This window comes from Amblyomma americanum, chromosome 11 (genome assembly GCF_052857255.1).
Source record: "Amblyomma americanum isolate KBUSLIRL-KWMA chromosome 11, ASM5285725v1, whole genome shotgun sequence".
Classification (NCBI taxonomy): Eukaryota; Metazoa; Arthropoda; class Arachnida; order Ixodida; family Ixodidae; genus Amblyomma; species Amblyomma americanum.
The window spans coordinates 23928813-23953534 of NC_135507.1; the positions used below are offsets into that span (position 1 = coordinate 23928813).

The 24722-nt window shown below is 49.7% G+C and overlaps 2 protein-coding genes and 1 pseudogene across 4 annotated transcripts in view; 2 read left to right on the forward strand and 1 right to left on the reverse strand.

Annotated features, from left to right (window-relative positions):
- Positions 1-1743: 1743 nt before the first annotated feature.
- LOC144111315 (tax1-binding protein 3 homolog) lies at positions 1744-5648 on the reverse strand. Its single transcript, XM_077644576.1, has 4 exons — positions 5396-5648; positions 5001-5129; positions 4857-4934; positions 1744-4592 (listed from the first exon to the last, which is right to left on the reverse strand). The coding sequence occupies exons 1-4, from the start codon at positions 5438-5440 to the stop codon at positions 4482-4484; spliced, it is 363 nt and encodes a 120-aa protein (XP_077500702.1). The 5' UTR covers positions 5441-5648; the 3' UTR covers positions 1744-4481.
- Positions 5649-6444: 796 nt separating this feature from the next.
- Positions 6445-24722, forward strand: part of Ndc1 (Nuclear division cycle 1) — a 61868-nt gene continuing 43590 nt past the window's right edge. For all 3 annotated transcript variants that reach the window (XM_077644095.1, XM_077644094.1, XM_077644096.1), the window contains exons 1-5: positions 6445-6536; positions 6680-6800; positions 8399-8494; positions 9408-9582; positions 10890-11010. In XM_077644095.1, coding sequence (XP_077500221.1) covers positions 6501-6536; positions 6680-6800; positions 8399-8494; positions 9408-9582; positions 10890-11010 — 549 coding nt within the window. In that variant the 5' untranslated portion in view covers positions 6445-6500. The remainder of the gene's footprint in view (positions 6537-6679; positions 6801-8398; positions 8495-9407; positions 9583-10889; positions 11011-24722) is intronic.
- On the forward strand, positions 15538-16458 carry LOC144110786 (uncharacterized; annotated as a pseudogene).

The following is a 24722-nucleotide window of genomic DNA, read 5'->3' on the forward strand; positions in this document are numbered from 1 at the left end:
TCCGCGATTGGACATGTATCTATGCAGTCTGCAATCCATGTTTTTCATGATCTCGGGCTGCTCACTGCAAACTTCGCAGTCTGCGTTCCTTAGGAGTGCAGCTGCAATAGATAAAAGCTGAGCTGTGGAATAGTGGACACAGAGCACATAGCTTGTTCTACGAGTGTACAGTGAACCTTTGTTATCTTGAAAGTGCCTGTATCTAATCCCCTAATTTCACAAATTGCTTTGATACAGCAATATGGGGCTCGGTGTTCAGAAAGGAGTGTCATAGTTTGAGTGTACTCCATTTTGAGACTTCCATTTTTACATGTGAAGTACATTAACTTGTGGCAGCACAGAGGAAAGATAACCTATATCGCCAGAAATAAACATGTTAATGGAAAGCAAGTGTGTTCACTTGCATCGAAGTAAGGTGCAAATGAATAAACACCGAGAGAGCTTGTATTGTATCCCTTTCTTCAGTCTTCTAGACGTTTTTTCTCAGTATGAACCTCTCCCAAAATACTATGCCTCCGAGTAGATTACAGAGCAGTAATGATGTGGGCGTTTCATTTACATTATACTATGCACTTACCTTGGTTGAAAATGCAGAATATATGTGAAAATGCAGGCTCTTGTAAGTGTTAAATTGAGCATTTTATTGCACATGCAAAATACTGCATTGCTCAATGCGCTTCTTAAAATGCTCAGCTAAACCACCTGGTTTTTCGCTCTCAAATTTTGCACAGAGGTGGAATTCGGCAGCAGTTTTGTGTATACTACACTTGGGTTGAATACTTGCCCGATTTGATGGGAATTAATTGGAAGTTCGTGCTGTGTGTGGCAATTCTGGATCAGACAAGGCACTTGTGCAGCCGCTGTACTGGTGGTGCGAGCTCTCGTTGACTGCACAGTGATGAAAGCAGGCAACAGCAAGATGTAGAGTGCTCCCCAACACATCAGGGGTGACAGATAACGCTGCTGGTAAGCTGCCGTCTGTTATGGTCCAGCATTGCTGCATATGGCCCAGACTCCTGAATAATTCTGATCAAATCGGGCAAGTACCCAACCTGGGCATAATGCAGAACAGAAATTACCGCCAAAGGCCACCTCTGTGCGAAATTTGAGTGCAAACAAGCCTACGGTTTAGTCTAGAGAAGCATTTTAGAAGGTGCTCTGCATGATGCAAAGTCTACATATACTCTGTTCCTTGTGGAGAGCGAAAACTAGTAAATGTTTTGCCTGCAGGCTTATTACATGATACATTTGTTATGAGCTTTATTCAATGCACTCTTATTGCTGACGACACTCAGTCGCTTTCCCGTGACTTAGACCACTCGGACACAGAACAAGAGCAGAGTAACTTGCATCCCTTTATTTTCTCATGCATACTAGTTCCGTAGCTTTAACAGCTTTGCACCTGACGTACGAAACAGTGTAGCACTCATTGACCGCTGTTCTTTCATTTGGTTAAAAAAGCCCATTTGGCACAATGGTAACGTGAATTCAGAGATGCATTAGTATTAGATGTATTAAGAGATGATTTAGTGAGCTGAAATGTTAATATCTTCTCACTTTGTGATTACCTGCACAGAGTTTGTTCTGGTTAACTAATTAATAAGGGGCCATTGCAATCCTGCACGGCAAGGAGAAAAAGATGCGTTGGAAACATAATCTGCTGCGATTTCGCATCATTGGGTCTTCCGTTTGGGCTGTATCGGCAAGATACCTGCCAGCCAACTAAAACGCCTCACACAGATGTCCATACAATGGCCCAATCAACTGGCCAAGGTTTATTTCCTTCCACAAAACTGATTTCCCAAACAGTGCCCTCTAAAAGAAGCGCACTGAAACAGAAAACCGTCTGAAAGTGGTTGCACAATATGGAGCACAGCATCCACAGTGAATCACAACAGTGTAAAAAAAAAAGCTGCCAAAAGTACCAAAACTGACCATTGTTGTAATCCTGGCTGCGCATCAAAACTGGAATGTAACCATGCACTCGTGGTGCATGCATTTGCTCATACTGCCCTAAAGCTTACAAAACAAAAGAAATCTAAGTATTTTCTCAGTACAACACAACAACAAACATGGACTGACTAACAGGGCTATATAATGTATGCAATATGCAATCTTTATATAATATATGTATATATATATTAAAACTTTGGTGGTTTCACACACAACCCACTTAACACGGAACACGAAGCTGCAGCTAACACCAACAGGCTGATCATAGATGAGTGAACATTCCAAGTCCTTGACGCAGCTAGTGCTGACATAGTATAACACACCCGTTCGACACACACCGAGGCAACAGAACAGTTTCTTTAGGCCATTTCAGGTGCCCCAAAAAGTGCATGAACAAACAGCAGAAAACGTGACACTTGAATGTCTCAACTGTTGCACAACCATCATTATAATAATGAGGCTCATATCTTTTGCCTGCAGATACACACAGAGCTCTCAAATAGCCTGGTGAATGAAAATTGACCTGAATATATGACATGACAATCATTAATGTGCACTTATAATGCACGTTAATAGAGAATGTGTACAGTATAACATGTGCTAAAATAGCAGTCACATGGGCAGTGCAATGTGAGAGATGAAAGGTAAATTAAAACAGGGAAATTTGGTCTCTGCGTTACTCTGTCTTCATCTCACGGTCTAGGCAACAATTTGGCTGCAACAATGATATCATATGCCGTTCAGTGTTAAAGGAAGAAGCACAAGCCCCATTTTATATTCTCAACATATCCTCAACATATCAACATATTCTCAGCATATCCGCGACAGTGCAAGTCCCGCCTAGAAGGAAATGAATGACAAAGAAACATGGCTCAACAGACAGACAAAAATATAACTCATTTCGAGGATGTTTTGAGTAGCTTTGCTTTTGAAACTGAACAACAGTACAGTCAACTGCACAGTGGAGTCATGTTAAAAGAATTTAAAAAGGTCTATAAGATAAGCGACTGTAATGGGTACAGGATCAACATGTGGCTCGAAAAGCGATGATAAATTGGCAGTGAGGTGTCTCTGTTCTTCAAGACTAAGTAACTAACACTAGTAGATGTCTTGCCACACTGCTCATGACATCATGTTACATCACCCGGTTTTGGGAGACTACAACTGCTAGCTAGACTAAGCTGATAAATATCTATGTCATACTTTGGAATCTGACGTTGTGTTCTGTAATTATCAGTAATATTCATCATTCTAAGCGAGACAAAAAACAAAGCGAAATCATAATATCAACACCCCTTTAAGGTACAAGAGTTCCTCTTTGTTGAACACAGCACCCTAAGAACTTAGAAGTCCTAGCACAGCCCTATACTTCCATCCGAGCTAATCGCAAAACTTGCAAGCCAGGGGTGCAGGGTGCAATTAATGCAACAAGTTACTAAGAACTGCAGTTCAATGTTACTGAAAAATGGTGTAGCTTTGGCAGTGTACCAATATAGGAGTGACCGTAGTACAAAATGCAACTGTGAGCTGCTTGTACTGAAATTCGCATTTGCGAGGTTTAACAGGTGACACCAAACAACAGCGTTTCTTCTAGGTTACAGGGACGATCTGAAACATACACGTTTCCTCAGGGAGAGTACGGTGGATAGGCAGAATCAATTTTTGCCCATACATGTAGAGTGGTGACACACAGTTTGAAGACCTTGTGTCTTGACTCTCGATGCCTAGTGCACGCATTGCAGCTAAAAGCACTGCACAGAGTATCTGGTGCTCACTGCAACAAATGGGCAGTGGAGAAAAAAAAAGCATGGTAATATAAAGGATGCCATAGCCAGACTCTCCCACACTGCAGAAAGACCAGTGGCAAGACTGAAAGACTGCTGTCCTCTAGTTTGTAAGAAGGGCAGACAAGCTGCCTTGAATGTGCAGTTAGCAACTTAATTACTCGAGAGACAAGTTCCATCGCCACATGCATAAGTAACTACATGCACCTTAGCGAGCAGCGATTGAGGTGGTGTGCCAAATAATTATATACATAAAATTTCATGCAATATGCAAAAATTGTATAAAACTGCTAACTGCAGGCTACTCTATGCAAGCAGGACATCTGAACACACGGGAAGTTCTACGGTAGCTACAGTTGGACTGTCAAACTTAGCATCATGGAAACCTTGCAACACTTACAAGTGTGCATTTCAGTAGGCTATGCAAAAATGCTATGTAAAAGCAGGCACAGTGACAACAGCACAGGAGGGAAACAAGAAATGGTCAAGGTGTGAAGTACACTCGCTGTGACCATTGGTGCATTGCTAGTTCAAAGCAGTCAAGTGCGAGTTGTACACTGAGGACATTGTCATGACTTCAATAAAAATGCAGTGCATGCAAAAAATGGCATGCAGTGATAGATGTGATGCACAAACTAAATGAGTGAATGGAAACCCATCAGAACGCAACATTAGGTTTCGGACACGCTGAAGTGTCATGAGGTGCGTCACTGCTGCTTCAAGAATCCAGTCCTGTGGGCAGCTTCAGGAGTGCGTCACGCCTTTCCTTGCAATCAGCATGTTGAGGACAGGGTGCTTTTTGATGTACTCGACAGCCTTCTTGTGTGTCACCATGGTGAAGTCGTAGCCATTTACCTGGAAGATGGGAACCATATTTACTTTGTGCCATTTTTCACAAGTTATATGGATTTGCGCATGCTTGATCCGTGAAGATTAAAACAGGATCGCAAGGAATTCGCCCTTGAGGTGTTTTTAGCACTCTTGTGCTGATAGTAACTTGGCCTTAAACGATCTCGTGCACAGCCTGTGGGAACGGGCATGTCTCGTCTGCTTGCCATTATAATAGGTAGCAGTGTGCGATTTAGCATGCATTATTGCCAGAAGTTCCCACGGTCGTACCTGCAGTATTTTGTCGTGCACTTTGAGGCCGCATTTGGCTGCTGGGCTGTTCTCGTAAACTTCGGTGACGTAGATGCCCTGCGATGAAAGAGGTGCACATTGACAGCTCCGTCAACGCTTCCCGAAAAAAATGGGCGTGCGTACGTTATCGGTGTATCCCTGCGGACTACGTGTGAAATCCTGATCGATGCCGCCTCCGATCTTGAAGCCGCATTTCATTACTTCTCTGCCTTCAGAGTCGATGCCGACCTCCTTTGCGAGCTTTATCGGGATCTGCAAAAGGAAAAGGCTCTTGAACATCTAACTCAAGCGATCACATACAACCAGCTACGAAACCATTACGTAACTCGCGGCCCTACGCCCGCTACAGGAGTTATTGACACGATCAAAACTTCGCGATGCCCGGTCACTCGCTTGGGATGTTCTGGCTCATCCCAGGCATCTCGGCAGCTCCGAGGGAGCAAGGAGAAAATTTGGAGAGATCAGCCTTGGCTCCACTTGTCACAGCAAAAAAAGCAATGTGCTCGTTACACACGTACACTCAGACACTGTATAGCAGTGCCGGGTTGGTGCTGAAAGGCCATAGCCGCCACTTCGCCAGTTGAAAGATGCAAGGCTTCAAGAATTCTTCCCCTGCTGCTCGATCTTCAGCCCTTCAGCTCCCCAATCGGATGCAGTGGCGGAAGCCCTGACGGAAGCACGGAAACACGTACGGAAGTAATGGTGGTAACCAGACGGTTCACGACCAATCGAGGCGCAACACTGGAAACGCCCATTGGCCAAGAAAGTGACGTCATGAACATAGAGCGACGTGAAAACAAGTAATAATCAAAAGCGCGCCCTTTTTGAACGATATGGAAGCATTATGCCATTCAGCGTGTTTTCCAGCTAGTCTTGTGCTTACTTGCGTTCTTTACATTCATTAATTAATTAGGTATTAGTATTTTTCTGGGTACATTGCAAAACAAATTGCGTACACGTTATCCCCAAGCCCGGGACTTGATCTGTAGCAATCGTACCATTATAACGGGGGCGCAAACGGGTAGACTCTTCAGATGCCCAAGGCCTGACGCGTTTTATAATACAGCAGCCTTGACAGTCAGACTTCCTATGCTCTATTTGTCCAATGTGCCACAGCTAAACCGCAGCTACACGATTTGAGAGGCCATTTCTTGGGGCCACGCCCAACTTTAGCGGTGGATCTTAAAATCTTGACCGAAACCACCTGCCTTGTAAAATTTTAAATCGTTATAACACTTGTACGAAAACAGCGGGGATATCGAAGGGAAACATGCTGTGATTATGAATACTACATGATCTTCAAAGTTATATTAGGGTGGCTAGCTGTAAGTAGAGCCTGTATATCCTCTAATGTCAACAAAAACCGAAACCGAAAGTGTAATGCACTAAATGTATCTGACAGCATGCTAGCATGAATGCAAGCCAGAAATATTGTCAAATATAGCAAAATTATTTATGTGTTTGTTGAAAAATACTGTATTTATGACAAGAAAAATAACAGCGTATTTAAAATGGGAACCGCCTTTGATTTTTGTACGTAAGCCGATAAGTGCGGACAGCGGATTAAGCCAAGCCGAATTTGCATGGAGTGGAAGTGCAGAGTGCTCATGTAGCCCGGGAAACATGAGTCGCGACGTGAAAGAGTGGTTTAGAAATGAGGTGCGGGCTTGTTCTCGTTAAATATATTTCTACTAACTGTGAAAACAATAAGGGCTCAATGAAAGACTGTGCACAACGTCGTAAAACTTGTTCACGTGCTTGTGTGGTGGTCATGCAACCTACTATTTTCAACTTGTTTTCAGGTCCATTTCTGGCGGTGCCTACGCAGCATAGCGGCGTCACTTGCTCTTCAAGTCCTTCTGACCCCGGTCGCTTTGATTCTTCTTCAATTCAACGTGTTTTGCCCATTCGACGGCTTCGCAGGTGAGACGTTTTCTATCTGCTGGCTCGTACTTGGGGCGTTGCATCGAACACCCGAACGCACCTCAAGCACACCAGCCTTCCCTCGAGCGATGCTAGCTAGCGTTGCAAGACGGCAGCGGCGTCCGAGCTTACTGTTGGTTTTCACCGCGAGCTACCGTTGTCAGTCAATCAACTTTATTTAGCCAAATGGTGGTAGCTTGCTCCCCCGTGGGCCTCAGCCTAAGCCGAGGGCCCGGGGGTTGGGCTACCGTAGTAGGTCGTAGTTTTCACCGACGTCATAGCGGCGGCTATCTATGGGTCCGGAAAGCGCAGGGAACGCCTCGACGTTTTGTTAACCCGCCCATTGCCAACCGGTTCCCGCGTACACTGTAGAAGCTAGCCACAGTACCCAAAGATGGCACCTGTGAAGTCACGTGAAAACTATCTTATCTGGCAATAAACTGGAACTTCTGTTTGGGGCTTGGACAGCTGTCGTGTGCTTCCGTTAGTGCGCCTGCCCCGGCACGGGGGCAGCAACGCGACAGTACTAGTTTCCCGAGATTTTTCGTACTATCTTTCTCGGGTACTTCCTCTGCTCGCAACAGCATCTCTTTTTCTTTTGGCCAAATGTGTAGGGAAATCCCCCAGGGTGGAGTAGATTTGTAATACCGAAGTAATTGCTCATTGGCATCCATCCAAGCACAGTCATACGGCCACACAGGAAAGCTATACAGCTTTCTCAGAAACTTCGTAGTTAAAGAAAAATTCATACTGGTCCGGGTTTTGAACTCGGCACCACCGCTTGACGGAAGCAGTCAGAGCAGCAAACAGAGGTGGTTTCGCAAGCATGAGATTTCTTTTACATAGTTACTTTGTTGCATTGCCTAATTGAATTTTGGCGTTCGCGTCTGCTCTGGCGCGGTTTCCCCTCAGTGCTTGTTCTGTGCGGAAAATTGTCGATCACTTCAAGCTGTCCTGTCGCCGCTTCTCTGAGGGGACATCTAGAAATGTATGTCCAACAACCCAGCCTGGATGTGTGTGCTTGAGGCTTCCACGCTTTAACATGGTAACAGGAATATATGCTCCCTCATACAAAACCCTTTTGACTCCCTCGCTGAAATTTTCTTGTTTATTTTCCTATTTAATTTACAGTTCACGCCCACAATTTGCTCCTTTTCAATCTTCTACATTTCCTGCACCTATAGTTCTCTACTACTAATCGGTCTGACATAAATCAGTAAGCTGTCTGCTGTATTAAATTTGTCTGCTGCTTTCAATTTCGTTATTGCAAAATATTTTTGAGCTGCAGTACATCATCTCATGAGCTTAGGCGAATCCTTCGTGGACATCATGAATGTGCCATTTCCATTTAAGAACGGCAGCAATGGCTCCAAAACCAGTTTGAGTCTGATTTTGCTTGCTTTGCCAAAAGTAAAAGTGAAAAAAAAAAGCTTGATGGTATTATGTGACAATTAAGCTATTCTAAAACCTTCATTTGTTGAAGAAATTGACAATTGCACTGTCACTTTCTGAAGTTTTTATCTCACGGAGCGTACAGTCTCCCATGGATGACCCCAGCAATTTTTGTGCATACCTTGGTCACTGTTTTATCTGTGCAGCTTGGCTGACGTCGTTTGGGGACTCGCCATGGTACCACGCCTGCTTTCTTGGTGCGGGATTCCTCCTAGCAGCATATCAGAGCACTTGTGTAACTGGTAAGTTACTTCATTGGCCACTTACAGTTGCAGCTGTACGTGGGAGCTTATTTGTGACAGAACGTGTCGGGACTGTATGTCATCACGTTATCGAAGTGGGTTATTGGCAAGTAGCTGTTTCCTTGTATGGTTATTTGATTCCAGGCGTGTTTGACCCTTATGGGCCTTGGGCCCAGTTCAGTGGCAGTAGCATTCGGCTGCTTTGCCCCAGTTTGCGTGGGGATTACTACTAAAATTTCTGCTGGCTTATAAAAGTATGGCTGGTTACTTATGACATCATCATGGTGTTCGAAAGCTTCTGTGTTCTGCTCTTGCCACTGGCTGACACTGTTGTATTTCAGTTCAGTGGCCTCCTGTGACATCCTGTGTCGGTCGAAACCCAGTTTTGGCTTTGGTTTTGCCAATTTCGGTTTTGGTTTCATGTGTTCTGTGGTTTTATCATTGTTTTGCTCATTATTTTGAAAAGCTCTTCATCGCAAATGAGAGAGCGACACCAAAGAATTATTATGCCCTCATTAACTGAAAATATTCTGAAATCCTCTGGGTTGCCCTTCAGTGTCGGCTGTTGTGGGGGTCACTTGAGTAAGTGGGTCTTGAATGTAATGGCCATCTGTAAGGGGCTTAATTAACTAAGCATGCAGTCCATGGAACGCATCCCATTACAAATTGTTTGGTTGCATGACTGGCGTTTGACATGACCATGACCCATTGGCCATGCGACTGGTGACAGCGAATCCTGGGAAGCTGCTATATGATGTCATATTATGCGGATGACAACCACTACATGTTCAGAGGGATTGGGGTGCACGTCTGGCTTTAACAATTGGCACTGTAAAATACTGAATTTTACAGGTGGCTTTGCTAACCAGTGGGGTGGCATGTAATCAGTGTTGGGCCCGTATTGTTTCTGCAGTGGCTCCCGTGGTGCACAGGACGCGCCTGGCACAGATGATGCACCTGTGCCACCCACGCAACCTGGGCCAGGCGATGTTGCGGGCGCTTGCTGGAGGCATCTTCGTCCGTGCCCTGCTGGGCATTTTGGGTGGCTCATATGCCCAGCTGCAGAGAGACTGCATCGAGCCATCCCAGTGAGCGTTGGGAGTCGCCTCAGTCAATTTTGCCATCAGTAGGGTCATTACCAGAGGCCAGCTGAGAGTATTTTCTTTCGCAGCGGTAGCTGTTAGTATCATAAACCTCCGTATCCACGGCATTGGCGTAGATGTCCGCACAGTGATGGGGACTAGAGAAGGTGTGAGGGGAGTAGATAGCCGTTACACTGTGCTACATGTACGATATTGCTTTCATCGCTCATGTAGTGCAACGAACTGCTGTTGCTGGGTTCTCAAGTTATGCAACATAGTGTGTGCATTTGTTTTTTTATTTGATTATTTTAGCCCCAAGAGTTATTCCCTAATGTATTATTAGTAGCTTCCAAGCCCCACCTTGCTGTCAGAAAGAACTCTTTGTTCAGAAACCTACCAAACAATTTCTGGAAAAGAAATAATTGAATTTCAATGCTGCCATGTGTACAGGAGTGCTGTGACTTTGAATCTGGGCTGATTGTGGCTTGTATCAGTACAGTACTGAGAGCAGCTAATTGCCGGGATCTTAATATCGTTAAACTCTTTCTGGGTAGTGAGAGTTTTTCTTTCACTCATGTATTCAGTGAGCATTGGTTTTAAAGGTTTGTTGTTATTAGTACGAGTGAGGGACAAGAAGATATGCGAAGAACTTAAATAGCCAACTTGTCAACTCTAGATGGCTGAGTAGCATATTACATAGCTCTTCATGGCATTGCATATAATCCTCTGGAGAGGTTCTCGGGGACCCTTAATACCGTAGTCAGTCAGTGTAGTCAAAGGGCTGTTATTGAGGCAGGGCATGCTTGTGACATTTTCTAGCCGGAGGGATAAACTGGCTGTGCTGGATCTGAAAAATGTACCCCTGCAGATATAGCCTGACACACTGATTTGATATATGCTCTGGTGATCTGGCGCTAAGCATAAGGCCATAGCCACATTTCTACAGTGGCAAAATGCAAAGTTGCGTTAAAGCTGTATGATGTCTGCACATTAAAAAAAAACAAAACAGGTGGTTGATATTAATTTCGAGCCCTCTGCTGAAGTACCCCTTAGCCTACGTACAGCTTCAGATTACATAATTCTTTTTCTTTCATTTTGCCTACACCTGCATTATGTATGTTTCTTTCAGTTTATCTATATTTCATGTAATTAACGAAATGACCTTTCCACATGAAATTAACAACAGTAGTGAGAAGACAAATTACAGTTCCGCTGTGCTTTCTTGGGTTTGCAGGCACCCCTGACTTCATTAGCATGCCCGCACGTCTGGGTAGGCGCGTTGTGCCTAAGCAGTGACTGCTGTGCTTGTGCAGGTTTGAGTGCCTGAGTGAGGCGCACGTGTTTCTGGTGCTGCACGGAGCGTTCACCGGCATCAGTCTGCACTTGGCTCAGCTGGCTGCCAACCGAATGTGTATCGCCTTTCCTCCCATTCAGGTCAGGGGGCTGGAAATGTCAACCTTTTGAGACACTGTGTACTGCATAGTTGTATGCATAATTGTGCATGCAGTTGCGTTTATAGGAGATGGAACTGTGCATACAGTTATTTGTATGTATGCTGCACACAATTTTATAAATTTGCATTTGTACACAACTGCTATAGGGGGTATTCATGTGGTGCCGTCGGTGACATTTTGTTGTCCATTGCGAAACTTCAGCATCTTAGGCCATCTTTCACAGTGCTCCACTGACAACAAAATGGCGGCCGCCATGACGGTGAGTACTCCCTATACAACACAGCCCTGTTGCGGCATACTTGCTTTTAAGCGGTAGTTCCGCTTAGGACGTAGTCGTATGAAATCCCTGACTCGGCTTCCATTAAACTTCGTGCATTTGTTGCCTGCTTACAACATAGTGGCTTATCGCAGATGTCTTAGCTAGCACATGCCTGTCATCATATACGAGGCTGGTGAGGCCTCCCATAAAGCAGCCAAGAACTATGCCGCGCATTGCAAGGAAACTTCGCCAGTGTTTCTAACGCGTAGATTGCAGTGATGCATCTGAAGATACATGCCATGGCGACACGGTGCAGCATATGACAGCTATGCTTGCAGTAGGGGCTTCCCACATCTAGTGCTTCTAAAGTGAGATCATACTCCAGCATGTCCCGCCTTGGGGTGCAGCACATTTGATGTTAGGGCAAGGCCCCAAGTGATGGCCACAACTGGTGACGACGCCTGTGAAGGGCTCTTCACAGAAGTTTTGCAATGAGAAGGCACTGTAGAAACTGTCACCTTCTGTGTGTTCGGCAGAGATAGTGCAGTTGAGACTCCTCCAGTGTGGTCTGATAGTGACATTGTTGCCTCTATCACTGGTGGAACGCTATTCAATGCAAGTGACACCAACTAGGAAGTTGAAAGCGGCCTTGGCCCAACCGTTGGAGAAACTGTATGCGTAACTGTAACTTTCCCTTCTAATAGAGCTTTTGGACGGAGTCTATGTACCTTCGAGGCTGCACTACAGATAATTCAAGAACAAAGCAGCAAATGCCTTTTCTGTGTTATTTTTCTGTGGTCCCACGAGATATGCCTTAACGAGGTTTCACCATTTAATTGTTCACTACACAAATATGCACTTGCCGATTCAATGTCATTCTCTTGTTCACGGTGTGAAAGTTGGAATCAGAGTCAGAATATGAAGACACTGGAGCAATGATTATATTGCAGCTTTTTATATCTTGCATGACCTGAAGTCTACTTCTACTTTTACATCGTAACCATTGTGTAGCTTTTGGAGCAAAAGCTGAAACACTACGAAAGAGAAATTCAGATATAAATTAGTCACCTGGTGTATGTGCAAGACAGGCCTTCGGCTCCCGAACCATCGGCAGCTGGCGCTTAAGGAAGAAGATGATGACAAGCGCTAAACGTTCCTATGCTCGTGCGTGCTGTGAAGTGATCGTTGCTGCTGGACTGGACCTGAACTGTACTTATAGTCGTTCGCGATGCAGCGCCTTTGGAGACGTCCTGCATTGCGCGTGCAGAGGTGCCAGCGACCCCCTCACCCTGGAGCTTCGCAGCCGCGCATCGCCTACCACCTCCGCCATGCCTGAGACCGTCGCCCAACCTCCCAACTTGCATCACCACTTCCCTTGACTGTCATCTGTTCCGGCGCAGCGCAGCAGCGTGACCCCGCCTTCTTCAGTGGCACGGATGACACCGATGTGGAGGATTGGTTGACCTCCTGTGAACGTGTAAGTGTATATAACAAGTGGGACGACAGCGTCAAGCTCACAAATGTTATATTTTATTCGAGCGACGTTGCCTATCTGTGGTTCTGCAACCACGAGGCTGACATCTCCAGTTGGGCGGATCTTAAAATTATCCTCACAGAGGTCTTTGGCCGTCCCGCTATGCGTAAGCTTCATACCGAGCAACGCTTGCGCAGTCGGGCCCAGCAAAGCAGCGGAAACTTTACAAGCTACATAGAAGATGTCGTCGACATTTGCAAGCGCATCAACGCTTCCATGAGTGAGGCCGACGAAATCATGAATATTCTGAAAGGCATTGATGATGACGCCTTTCAGATGCTCGTCGCCAAGAATTCCCAGTCTGTGTCCAGTGTCATAAGCTACTGCCAAAGCTTCGACGAGCTGTGCAAACAGCGCCTTTCCACCCGACGTGCCGGCTTTCAGGAGGCCACAGTTTCCAGCTTGGCTCTTCCCGGGAATGGTGCTCTGGACCACCAGTCGCTCCTCCAGCACATTTAGCAGTTTGTCCGTGAGGAAGTCGCCCGCCAGCTGTGCTTGTCTACCTGCCCACCTACGTCTGCGCTGCCGCTCACTCCCAACCTCCAGCGTGTCATACAGGGGCAGGTCGCCGAGGTACTGCCCCCTCCTCATCCTCAGCAGTCACTGGTTGTGGCTCCTCTAACGTACGCTGATGCTGTGGTGCGACCGCGGCCCTCACCTGCTGCTCCTGTCTACAGACCTTCTCACCACCTGTTAGAACCCCAGCGACCTGCAACTCCCGCTTATCATCCCATTACCCGTCCATGATCTCAGCTGCAGCCTCTGAACCCCTGACGCATGCAAGACAACCGACCTATTTGCTACGCCTGTGGAGTCGTTAGCCACGTGGCTCGTTTTTGCCGCAGTCACGACCATCGTCGATACAATTATAGGTGTAAGCTGATGTATGATCTTACGGCATCCTCCTCGCCTGCGTCACGAGAGTTGCCTCCGGTTTCCTCCTCTCCTAGTTACCGCTTCTGCTCCCACCGTTTGCTGTCTCCTGGCCGACGTTCCCATTCTCCGATGTTCCGCCGCCAACCCGCCTGTGCAAGCGGAAAACTAACGGCCGCAGTTCCGGAGCCGCCAGCGACTCGCTCAGGACCTGTTTCTGTGCCCGCCATTATTATCACCGTGTTCGTTGAGGGAGTTGCCGTCTAAGCTCTTGTTGACAATGGCGCAGCTGTTTCCTTTCTCAGTCACACCCTCTGTCGCCGACTCAAAAAAGTGGCATCACCTCTTCCTGCCGTTTCTCTTCGTACCGCCAGCGGTCAGCACATTCAACCAATAGCCGCCTGCACAGCCCGCCTTCTTATCGAGCACGTTCCATACACAATAGAGTTCCTCGTCCTCGCCCGTTCATCTCATGACGCATCCTTAGTTGGGACTTCCTCTCCAAACATCACGCCATTATTGACTGCACCCGTGCTCAGCTTGAGTTATCGCCCTTCAATGAAGCTCCCTTAGACGTACCCTTTGCTGCTGCCGCTACTGTGGTCATCTCAGAGGACACAGACATTCTGCCTTTCTCTTCAGTGCTGGTGCCTCTTTCTTGTGCTGCTCTCTCCGACGCAACTGTTATTTAAACACCCTCTTTACGTTGCGCTGACCAGAAATCTGTTTTGCTGCCTCATGCCCTGCTGACAATTTTTCGTGGCTCCAGCGCTGTTCATGTGCCCAACCCATTCTCCAGCCCTACCACTTTACTCCGTGGCCAATCGCTTGGTAATGTTGCCTTGCTCGATCCCACCGCAGCATACCCCCTCGTTGATAGCACGGCCGACCTTCTCATCAGCGCCATTACACCTGGTCCCGTCACCAATCCATCTTCTCCCGTTATTTTTCATTGATCCGTCGATTCTGCCCTGACGCCTACACAACGAGCCCAACTTGTCGCCATCCTGAAACCTTTTCCAGCTTTGTTTGACTACCAACAAGCCTCCTTGGGCCACGCAACCGCCATTGCCCACTGTATTGACACTGGCCCCTTTGCGCCAACGTCCGTACCGCGTGCCAGCCGCTGAGCGCCGCATCATTGATGAACAGATGACAGACATGCTTAAGCGTCACCTGATCCAGCCATCTCATAGCCCATAGGCATCTCCTGTGGTCCTGGTCAAGAAAAAGGACGGTTCCATCCAGTTCTGCGTTGACTACCTCCGTCTCAACCAGATTATGTGCAAGGACGTTTACCTCCTCCCTCGTATCGACGACGCCCTCTACTGCCTGCAAGGCGCTGAGTTCTTTTCTTCATTGGATTTGTGCTCCGGTTACTGGCAAGTGCTGATGGCAGAGACTGATCGCCCAAAAACCGCTTTCGTCACACCCGACGGGCTTTATGAATTTACTGTTGTAGTGCGCCAGCCCTCGCCAACGCAACGTACGTGTGTTTCTTTCCCATGCCTCTGGCGACGTAAGGTGAACGCTGTGGCGGTTGGAGCCTGCGGTGCATGTGGTGTCACTTCAGACTTCAGACCAAGCAGACGGCACTGCACACGCTCACGCGTCTGGTACGCTCTTTCTTTCTCCTCCCTTTTCCCTCTTGCAGCGGCAGGGCATGCGCTTCGCGCTGCCCGCCGAAGCTTTGTTTTCAGACAGAGAATAAACTGTTGAACAAACAGAGATCTCGTCTTGTCTGAGAATCTTAGAACAGCTTATACCCACAATTGGTGACCAGGCTTCGACGCACCTAAGTAACATAGAGCGAAGCCTTTTCCCACGCTAACGAACACGGGATGACAACTCACGCAGCTGAAATGGAGGGGAATCAACCACTAACGCCCAACCCCAGCCAGACAACGTCAGATGTGCCCAGCGAAGCCGTCCCTGCTTTCACTGTCCGTCTCCTGCCGTACTGGGAACAAAACCCGGCCGTGTGGTTCCTGCAAGTAGAATCTCAATTCCAGCTCTCAGGAATCGCATCACAGAAGCAAAAATCCGACCACGTTGTCAGCACACTGCCATCAACAGCTGCAGAGGAGGTGTCTGACATACTCACCTCGTTCAGCAGCAATCCCCCGGCACAGCCATACAATGACCTGAAGGCAGCCGTACTGCAAAAAGCGGCTGTGTCCGAAAGGACAAGAGTACAGCAACTACTCTCTGCGGAGGAGCTCGGTGACTGACGTCCCAGTCAGCTCTTGTGGCGGATGACCCATCTCCTAGGTAATAGTGCACAGACCATGGATAATGCTGTGCTACGTGAACTTTTCCTACAATGTCTGCCATCCAATGTCCAAATGGTGCTTGCCACAGCCGCAACCATGGACTTGACGTCACTGGCCACGCTAGCCGACAGTCATGGAAGTGGCAACATCACACTTCACCGTCTCTGCCGCCAACATGTCCACGCAGTCGTCGCCGTTGGCAGTTCTTGTCACCTTGCCTCAGTTTCCTCATCCTGCATCCACCACCGCTACACCTCTACGCCTTCCGAAGTTGACAGTCTTTGTTCTCGGCTCGAGAAACTGATTGCGGCAACCACGTTTTGTGGACGCGAACGTCGTCGCTTCTAAACGCCTCGACAACGCGAACAGCGTGAGCGAACTGGGTCCTCAGGACCACGCACCTGCTACTATCACCACTGCTTTGGCGCCAACGCCCGCCACTGCCTCCTGCCTTGCACCTGGGCTTAAAACCGGCTGTCCGACCAATAGCGGCAACGAGCGGTCAGTGCCAAAAAGAAAGTCATCTTCCACGTCTTCGACAGAGCCACCGGTCAGAAATTCCTCATTGACACCGGGTACCAGGTGAGTGTTCTCCCGGCCACAAAAGCAGAGCGTGCTTCCGCTGCAATTTCGTACCTCCAAGCTGTGAACGGAGCATGCATTCCAGTATACAAGCAGCGCCCCGTAACATTCAACCTTGGGCTTCGAAGAGCCTTCCGGTGGTTGTTCTTGGTCGGCGATGTTGGTTCTGCCATAAATGGTGCAGACTTTCTAACCAAGCATGAGCTCTTCATCGACATCAAGCAAAGGCACCTCATCGACTCAGCAACAAAACTTTTTTTCACGGCATTGCAGTGTGCGCAACTACTGAAGTAGCACCCTCATGCGCTACAGTTGCCAAGGAGCCATTTGCAGCCCTGATTAATGACGTTCCCTGGTTGGGAACGTCATCCCCCAATTGGACTCAACCCGTCTGCCATGACATTCAGCACCACATTATAACATCAGGCCCACCTGTTTTCTCTTGCCCACGACACCTGGCTGTGGACAAACTCAAAGTGGCCCGTGCAGAATTCGAACATATGCTGGAACTTGGGATCATCATACCCTCCTCCAGCAGCTGGGCATCTCCACTCCATCTTGTCCCAAAAAAGTCAGGAGACTGGAGACCTTGCCACCACCAAGACCAACACAAAGACTGTTCCGGACCGATACCCACTGCCCAACATACAAGATTTCACCTCAGCTTTACAAAAGTAGATCTTGTTCGGGCATATCACAAAATCCTATTAACAGAAGAAGGAATCCCCAAAACTGCAATTACGACACCATTCGGACTGTTTGAATTATTAAGAATGCCATTCGGACTTCGCAATGCTGCACAGACCCCACAGCGTTTCATCGACTTCGTCGTACGTGGCCTTCTCTACATATTGCCACACTGCTCACATTCTGCGAGTGCCGCCATGCGGCCGAGCGGCATTACTGGGCTCGTGTGGGAGCGAAGAAGAGGACGTTCCCGTTCGAACGCGCGCTGCAGGGTTTCTGGCCTTCGGATTAAAAAAAGGCCCCTTTTCGTGCCGCCCTACGTTTGTCGGCGACATTTTGGTGGAGCCGCTGGGCATCGTTCCATGAACGCTCACCCCGAGGGCAACTCTGACGCTGATCGGCGACGCTTGGACACAACACCCGTCCACAAAGCGAGCCGCTGCCTGTGAGGCCTGCAACCTGAGTGTCAGCCACTGACGAGGTCGGTGCGTACCATGACGTCTACTACAGGCAGTCAGACAGGCCAGCCTTCCGGCACTGTCCCGCCCGTTGTAGTTCTCACCCCTCGCTCACCACCATCCTTCCACGGCGATCGGTTTGAGGACGTCGAGGACTGGTTGTCCAGCTTTGACCGTGTGGCCACTTTTAACCAGTGGGACGACGACCGAAAACTACGAAGCGTCTATTTCTCGTTCCAAGACTCTGCGAAGACATGGTTCGAGAACCATGAGGCATCCTTTACGAACTGGGAAGCATTCCGCCGTCAGTTGCTGGCTACCTTCAGCACAAACGCACGCAAGGAAAATGCCGAACTCGCCCTTCGCACCAGGTCACAGCAGGCGAACGAAAGCGTCGCTATGTTTATTGAAGACATGGCACGTCTTTTCAATCGGGCTGACCCTGCCATGCCAGAGGCTACCAAGGTGCGCCACCTCATGCGTGGTGTGAAGGAGCAGCTCTTCGCTGGCCTCATACGCGACCCACCAAGAACCGTCGCTGACTTCGCTAAAGAAGCCACAGGCATGGAACGTTCCTACAGGAACGCAGTGCGCAGTACGGTCGTCCGGGAAGTGTTGCGGCCAGCAACTATTGTGCGTCCCTGCCAGTCGCCGGGGACGAGGCTCTTCGGGAGCTTGTGCGGAGTGTAGTTCGCGAAGAACTGCGCAACCTCCGCTTAGATGCTCCACCTGCCAGTGTTGCAGCTGTAGCCGATGCCGTCCGCGAGGAAATTCGGCGAGCAGTCCAGCCACCACAGGCACCACAGCCGGAGCCGTACGCCAGCAGCTACAACGAAGCCCTACGGACACCGCAGCCGGAGCCGTACATCATGAGCTACAGTGAAGCTCTGCGGAGACCTGCGCCAGTTCCACATGCGTTCCGCCCTGCTGCCGAACAAACACAGGGGTACTTTCCCTCTGCCGAGCTGCGTGACCCGCGCCCTGTTCGAAAAGCTGACGTGTGGCGCACACCCAACAACCGGCCACTATGCTACCACTGCGGGGAGCCCGGTCATATCCTCCGCAACTGCCCCTTCCGGCGGATGGGATTAAGAGGATTTCCACCGAGCGCACCTCGACCGCGCTATGGTGAGAGACCGCGAGACATTGAGCAGTACCTGGCCGATAATGTGCTGCCCTCAACGCCTCCGCGACGCCAGTCTAGGTCGCCGTCTCCAAGACGAGTTCCTCCACCCAGTCATGCACCATCATCTGGCCAATTCAGAGGCACGTCTCCCCGCCGGGAAAACTGAAGACGGCGTCCTCTGGGGGTAGGACTGCCGCTGCCGCAGACAGTGAACAGCCTCCATCCGACGATTTTATGCGACGACCCCACCCACCGACCTTAAAGACGATCCCACCGCCGACCTCACCGCCGACCTCAGCGACGACCCCATCGACGACGGCACCAAAAACCTCGCCGACAAATTGTCAAACAATTGTTTCCGCCGCCGAAATTCTTGTTGCCGCCGATGGCTATGACGTATCTGCACTCGTCGATACCGGAGCCGACTTTTCTGTCATGAGTAGTAACCTAGCCGCAACCCTCAGAAATGTTCTAACACCTTGGCATGGGCCGCAGATGCGCACAGCTGGTTGCCATGTGGTAACGCCGGTTGGCGTCTGCACCAGCCGTATAAAGATCCGCGGTGCAACTTTCACTGGCTCCTTCGCCGTGCTACGAGAGTGCTCTAAAGAACTGATTCTCGGCATGGACTTCCTTAAAGAGTATGGGGCGGTCATCAACCTGTTTGAGCAATTGGTATCGTTTTCGACACAGCGAGCCGTTGATACCGACCCCGAGCCGCACAGAGCACCATTACGCATCTCTGATGACCACACAACAATACCGCCGAGAGCAAGCAAGTTTGTCACAGTCCAGTGTGATACCAGCTCCGGTACTCGGGGCATTGCCGAAGCGAATATGTCGCTGCTACTGTCTCGGCAAGTTTGCGTTGCTCGCGCCCTTGTTGACCTTGTTCACGCGCGTAGCACGCTCTTAGTGACCAACTTTAGTTGTGAACCCCAACATTTGACGAAAAACACGGTGATTGCCCATTTTGAAGAACTTGGCGAACATGCCGGCCAATGTGCCTCATCAACAACGGCCCCCGAAATAGCTGAACAGGACACTGCAACAGCCATTAGGACCGACGTGAACCCTGACCTTCTGACCGATCAGAAACGCCGCGTGGAAAGGTTTATTGGCTCTTTCCGCGACTGTTTTGCATCAACATCCAAGGTTCGCCAGACGCCAATAACTAAGCGCCGTATTATCGTCGACAGTGACCAGAGACCGCTATGTCAGCGTCCTTATCGTGTTTCGTCGAAGGAGCGCGATGCTATCCGCCGCCAAGTTGCCGAAATGCTCCACGACGACGTCATACAACCATCGACGAGCCCCTGGGCGTCACCTGTTGTTCTCGTCGCAAAGGACGGCAGCCTACGGTTCTGTGTAGATTATAGACGTCTCAATAACGTTACCAAAAAAGATGTCTATCCACTGCCGCGCATTGATGACTCATTAGACCGCCTCCGCCATGCTACCTACTTTTCGTCACTCGACCTTCGTAGCGGTTATTGGCAAATCGAGGTCGACGAACGTGACCGAGAAAAGACCGCCTTCGTTACTCCTGACGGACTGTACGAATTTAAGGTGCTTCCTTTCGGCTTGTGTTCAGCCCCTGCGACGTTCCAACGTATGATGGACACCGTACTAACTGACCTGAAGTGGCAGTCCTGCCTTGTCTATCTCGATGATGTCGTGATTTTCTCCGACACGTTCGAGGAGCACCTGAAACGTTTGCGTGCCGTCTTCGAAGCAATTCGTTCTGCGGGTCTGTCTCTCAAGCCTGAAAAGTGCCACTTCGCATTTCGGGAGCTCAAGTTTCTTGGCCACATTGTGAGCGCTCAGAGCGTTAGCCCCTACCCAGAAAAGACCGCCGCCGTTGCTGCATTTCCCCAGCCAACAGATAAACGAAGCTTGCGGCGTTTCCTGGGGCTTTGCGCCTATTATCGGAGGTTCGTTCAAAACTTCTCCAAGCTCGCAGAGCCGCTGACTCGCCTGACAAAAGACTCCGAACCCTTTTTCTGGGGCCAAGATCAGGAAAAAGCTTTCATAGAGCTTAAGGTCCGCCTCCAATCTACGCCTATCCTTGCCCACTTCGACGAGCAGGCCGACACGGAACTGCACACAGATGCCAGCAATGTGGGCCTCGGTGCGGTGATTGTGCAGTGGCAAGACGGTGTGGAATGCGTGATCGCATACGCAAGTCGCACTTTGTCCCGTTCCGAAGTGAATTATTCCACAACGGAAAAGGAGTGTCTCGCTGTTGTGTGGGCAATCACAAAATTTCGTCCATACCTGTACGGCCGCCCGTTTCGAGTCGTCAGCGATCATCACTCCTTGTGCTGGCTTGCGAACCTCAAAGATCCATCGGGGCGACTTGCACGGTGGAGCCTTCGGTTGCAAGAGTTCGACGTCACCATCGTGTATAAGTCGGGTCGGCAACATAGCGATGCAGACTGTCTCTCCCGAGCTCCTCTTCCGTGCCCACCAGATGAGTCCGACGACGATTCTGCTTTCCTCGGCGCTGTCACCACATCCGACCTTGCCCACCACCAGAGGGCTGACTGCGAACTGCTGCCTCTAATCGAGTACCTCGAAGGAACCGCTCCGTCTCCACCCAGACCCTTCTCGCGCGGACTTTCGTCGTTTTGATTAATAGATGGAGTCCTCTACAAGAAAAACTACGGTCTGACCGACACTGCGTATCTCCTTGTTGTCCCAACCGTGCTTCGTAAGGAAGTTCTCGCTGCATGCCACGACGACCTTTCTTCTGGCCACCTCGGTTTTTCCAGAACATTGGGACGCCTCCGCCACAAGTACTACTGGCCACAGCTTGCTGCGGTCGTCCAACGCTACGTTCGAACCTGCCGTGAGTGTCAACGACGGAAGGTACCGCCGACAAAACCGGCCGGCCTTCTGAAGCCAATTGATCCACCGCAAATCCCATTCCAACAAGTCGGCATGGACTTACTGGTCCCATTCCCGGTGTCCTCCATGGGAAACCGGTATATTGTTGTTGCCACGGACTACCTAAGCCGCTATTGTGAAACCAAGGCTCTTCCCCGTGGCACCGCGGCTGAAATTGCACAGTTCTTTGTTCACCACATCGTGCTTCGCCACGGCGCCCCCGTGGTTGTATTAACTGACCGGGGAACCGTGTTTACGTCGGCTCTTACACACGAGGTCCTCCGTCTTAGTGGCACCAGTCATAGAAAAACGACTGCTTACCATCCTCAAACGAATGGACTTACTGAGAGGCTGAACGAGACCATCACAGATATGATGTCTATGTATGTCGACGCTGACCATCGCAACTGGGACGAAATACTTCCCTACATCACGTTTGCGTACAACACCGCCCTCCAAGAAACGACGCGCTTCACCCCCTTCCGTTTGGTGTATGGCCGAGATGCCCTGACCATGCTTGACGCCATGCTGCTCCCGGATTGTACCCCCTCGTCTGTCCCAGGCACTGACCAATTCGTTCGCGATGCAGAAGCCGCTCGCCACCTTGCTCGACAACGCATTCGCCACCAGCAGACAACTGACGCCCGGCGTTACAACCTCCGCCACAGGGAGGTGATTTATCGACCCGGCGAGCACGTCTGTGTATGGAGCCCTATACGTGTGCGCGGTCGCTCTGAAAAGCTTCTGCGGCGCTACTTCGGCCCCTACGAGGTGCTACGTCAACTCAGCGATGTGAACTATGAAGTGTACCCGCAAGGTGTTGTCCGGTCTTCTCGCCCGCCCAAGTCTGAAGTCGTCCACGTGTCCCGCATGAAACCGTATTACGCCCGTTAGCCCCTCCCGGAGTTCACATTCAGTGCTGCCACCACACGCCATCGCACTTTCGGTGTCTCCACACTCTTTATCCCCCTTGCCGGAGGCATCGAGGCGATGCCTCTTGAAAGGAGGGGGGCAATGCCACACTGCTCACATTCTGCGAGCGCCGCCATGCGGCCGAGCGGCATTACTGGGCTCGTGTGGGAGCGAAGAAGAGGACGTTCCCGTTCGAACGCGCGCTGCTGGGTTTCTGGCCTTCGGATTAAAAAAAAGCCCCTTTTCGTGCCGCCCTACGTTTCTCGGCGACAATATTCGCCTACGTGGATGACATTCTTGTGGCAAGTTCACATATCGAACACCTCCACCAACTCCACCTACTTTTCCAGCGTCTTCCGGCAAACGGGATTGTCATCAACATCGAAAAGAGTGAGTTCGGACAACCAGCTCTTGAATTTCTTGGCCATCATTTAGTTTGCCAAGCCCACTTCAACCACGAAGCTCTGCCAGTTTCTCGGCCTCGTAAACTTTTACTGCTGATTCATCAGAAACTGTGCCACCCTGCTTGAACCACTTGACCACATGCTTTGCGGGAAGCTCTCGGCAAAAGCACTATAATGGGACACCGCTGCGGACGATGCCTTTGATTCCATCAAGTGTGCTCTGGCCGACTCCACTCTGCTCGCCCACCCAAACCCGGACTGTCCACTAGTGCTCATGACAGATGCTTCCAACACAGTGCTCGATGTTTTTCAGCAGCAGGTCAGTGGCGTGCGGCAACCCCTCGCATTCTTTGCAAAACGCCCTGACACGATACAGTGCTTTTGGCCGCAAACTTCTCGCCATATACCTGGCAGTGTGTCATTTCTGCCACTTGCTTGAGGGCAGAGCATTTACCGTTTTCACGGACCACAATCCTCTTACCTACTCAATTGGTCGTTCTGCATCCCTATATACGCCACGGGAAGTGAAACAACTCTCCATATCAGAATTCACGACGGACATCCGACACATCAGTGGTGTTGACAACACACCGGCTGACGCCCTCAGTCGTGTCTATGCCATCACACGCAGGCGTTCAAAAACATAAACTTTGTCCTCCTTTCCCTTCGACATACATGAGCTGTCGGTAGCACAAGCAAGCGACTCCGATCTGTCCCGCCTACACACAGTGCAAACATCCCTGAAGCTTGAGACTGTCCCCATTGAAGACATGCCAATCAGACATGCCAATCTACAGGTACGCCAAGGCCATTTTTGCCCATCCCTTTCCGCAAGAAAATCTTCCAATCCTTGCACACCCTTTCCCATCCTGGAATTCGTGCGACTCAAAAGCTGATCAAATCCCGCTTTGTCTGGTCCTGCATGAACACTGACATTCGGGACTGGGTTCACGCCTGTGCACCGGGCCAGTGTGCGAAAGTACATTGGTACCCTGTGGCCCCACCTCATCATTTCCTGCATCTCGACCAACGCTTCGCAGTAGTCCACATCGATATCGTTCACCCTTTAAGCTCATGTAAAGGCTACAGGTGTTTACTGACATGTGTCGACCGATTCACCCGATGGCCTGAAGCTACGCCAATCGCCGACATCACGGCAGCTACCGTCGCCGCGGCCTTCTTCTCTACTTGGGTGTCGAGGTTGGTTTGCCCCACAACCATCGTCACGGCCCGCAGGCGCCAGTTCGAGTCATCACTTTTCACAGAACTCCTCGAACTGCTCAGAGCAGCAAGGCTACGAGTTGCATCTTACCATGCCCAAACAGACTCGTAGAGTGTTTCCATCGTCACCTCAAAGCAGCACTCACGGTGCAAGATCCCCCGTCAAGTGGGTCGATGCCCTTCCCCTCATGCTGCTTGGAATCCAGTCTGCATTCAAAGAAGACGTTTCGTGCGCCTGTGCTGAGATTGTTTATAGCAACTCTCTTCGCCTTCCGGCCGATTTCTTCAAAAACACAGAACCACAGCCGACTCAAGAACACTCACACACTGTGTACGTGACTCCAGACTTAAACGCAGCGACCCATGTTCTTGCGCGTTACGGCCCCGTGCGCGGTTCTCTGCAACCACATTATATCGGCCCCTTCGCTGTCCTTGAGTGCCTGTCTTCCACTTTCCTCGTAGACTTGGAACGGA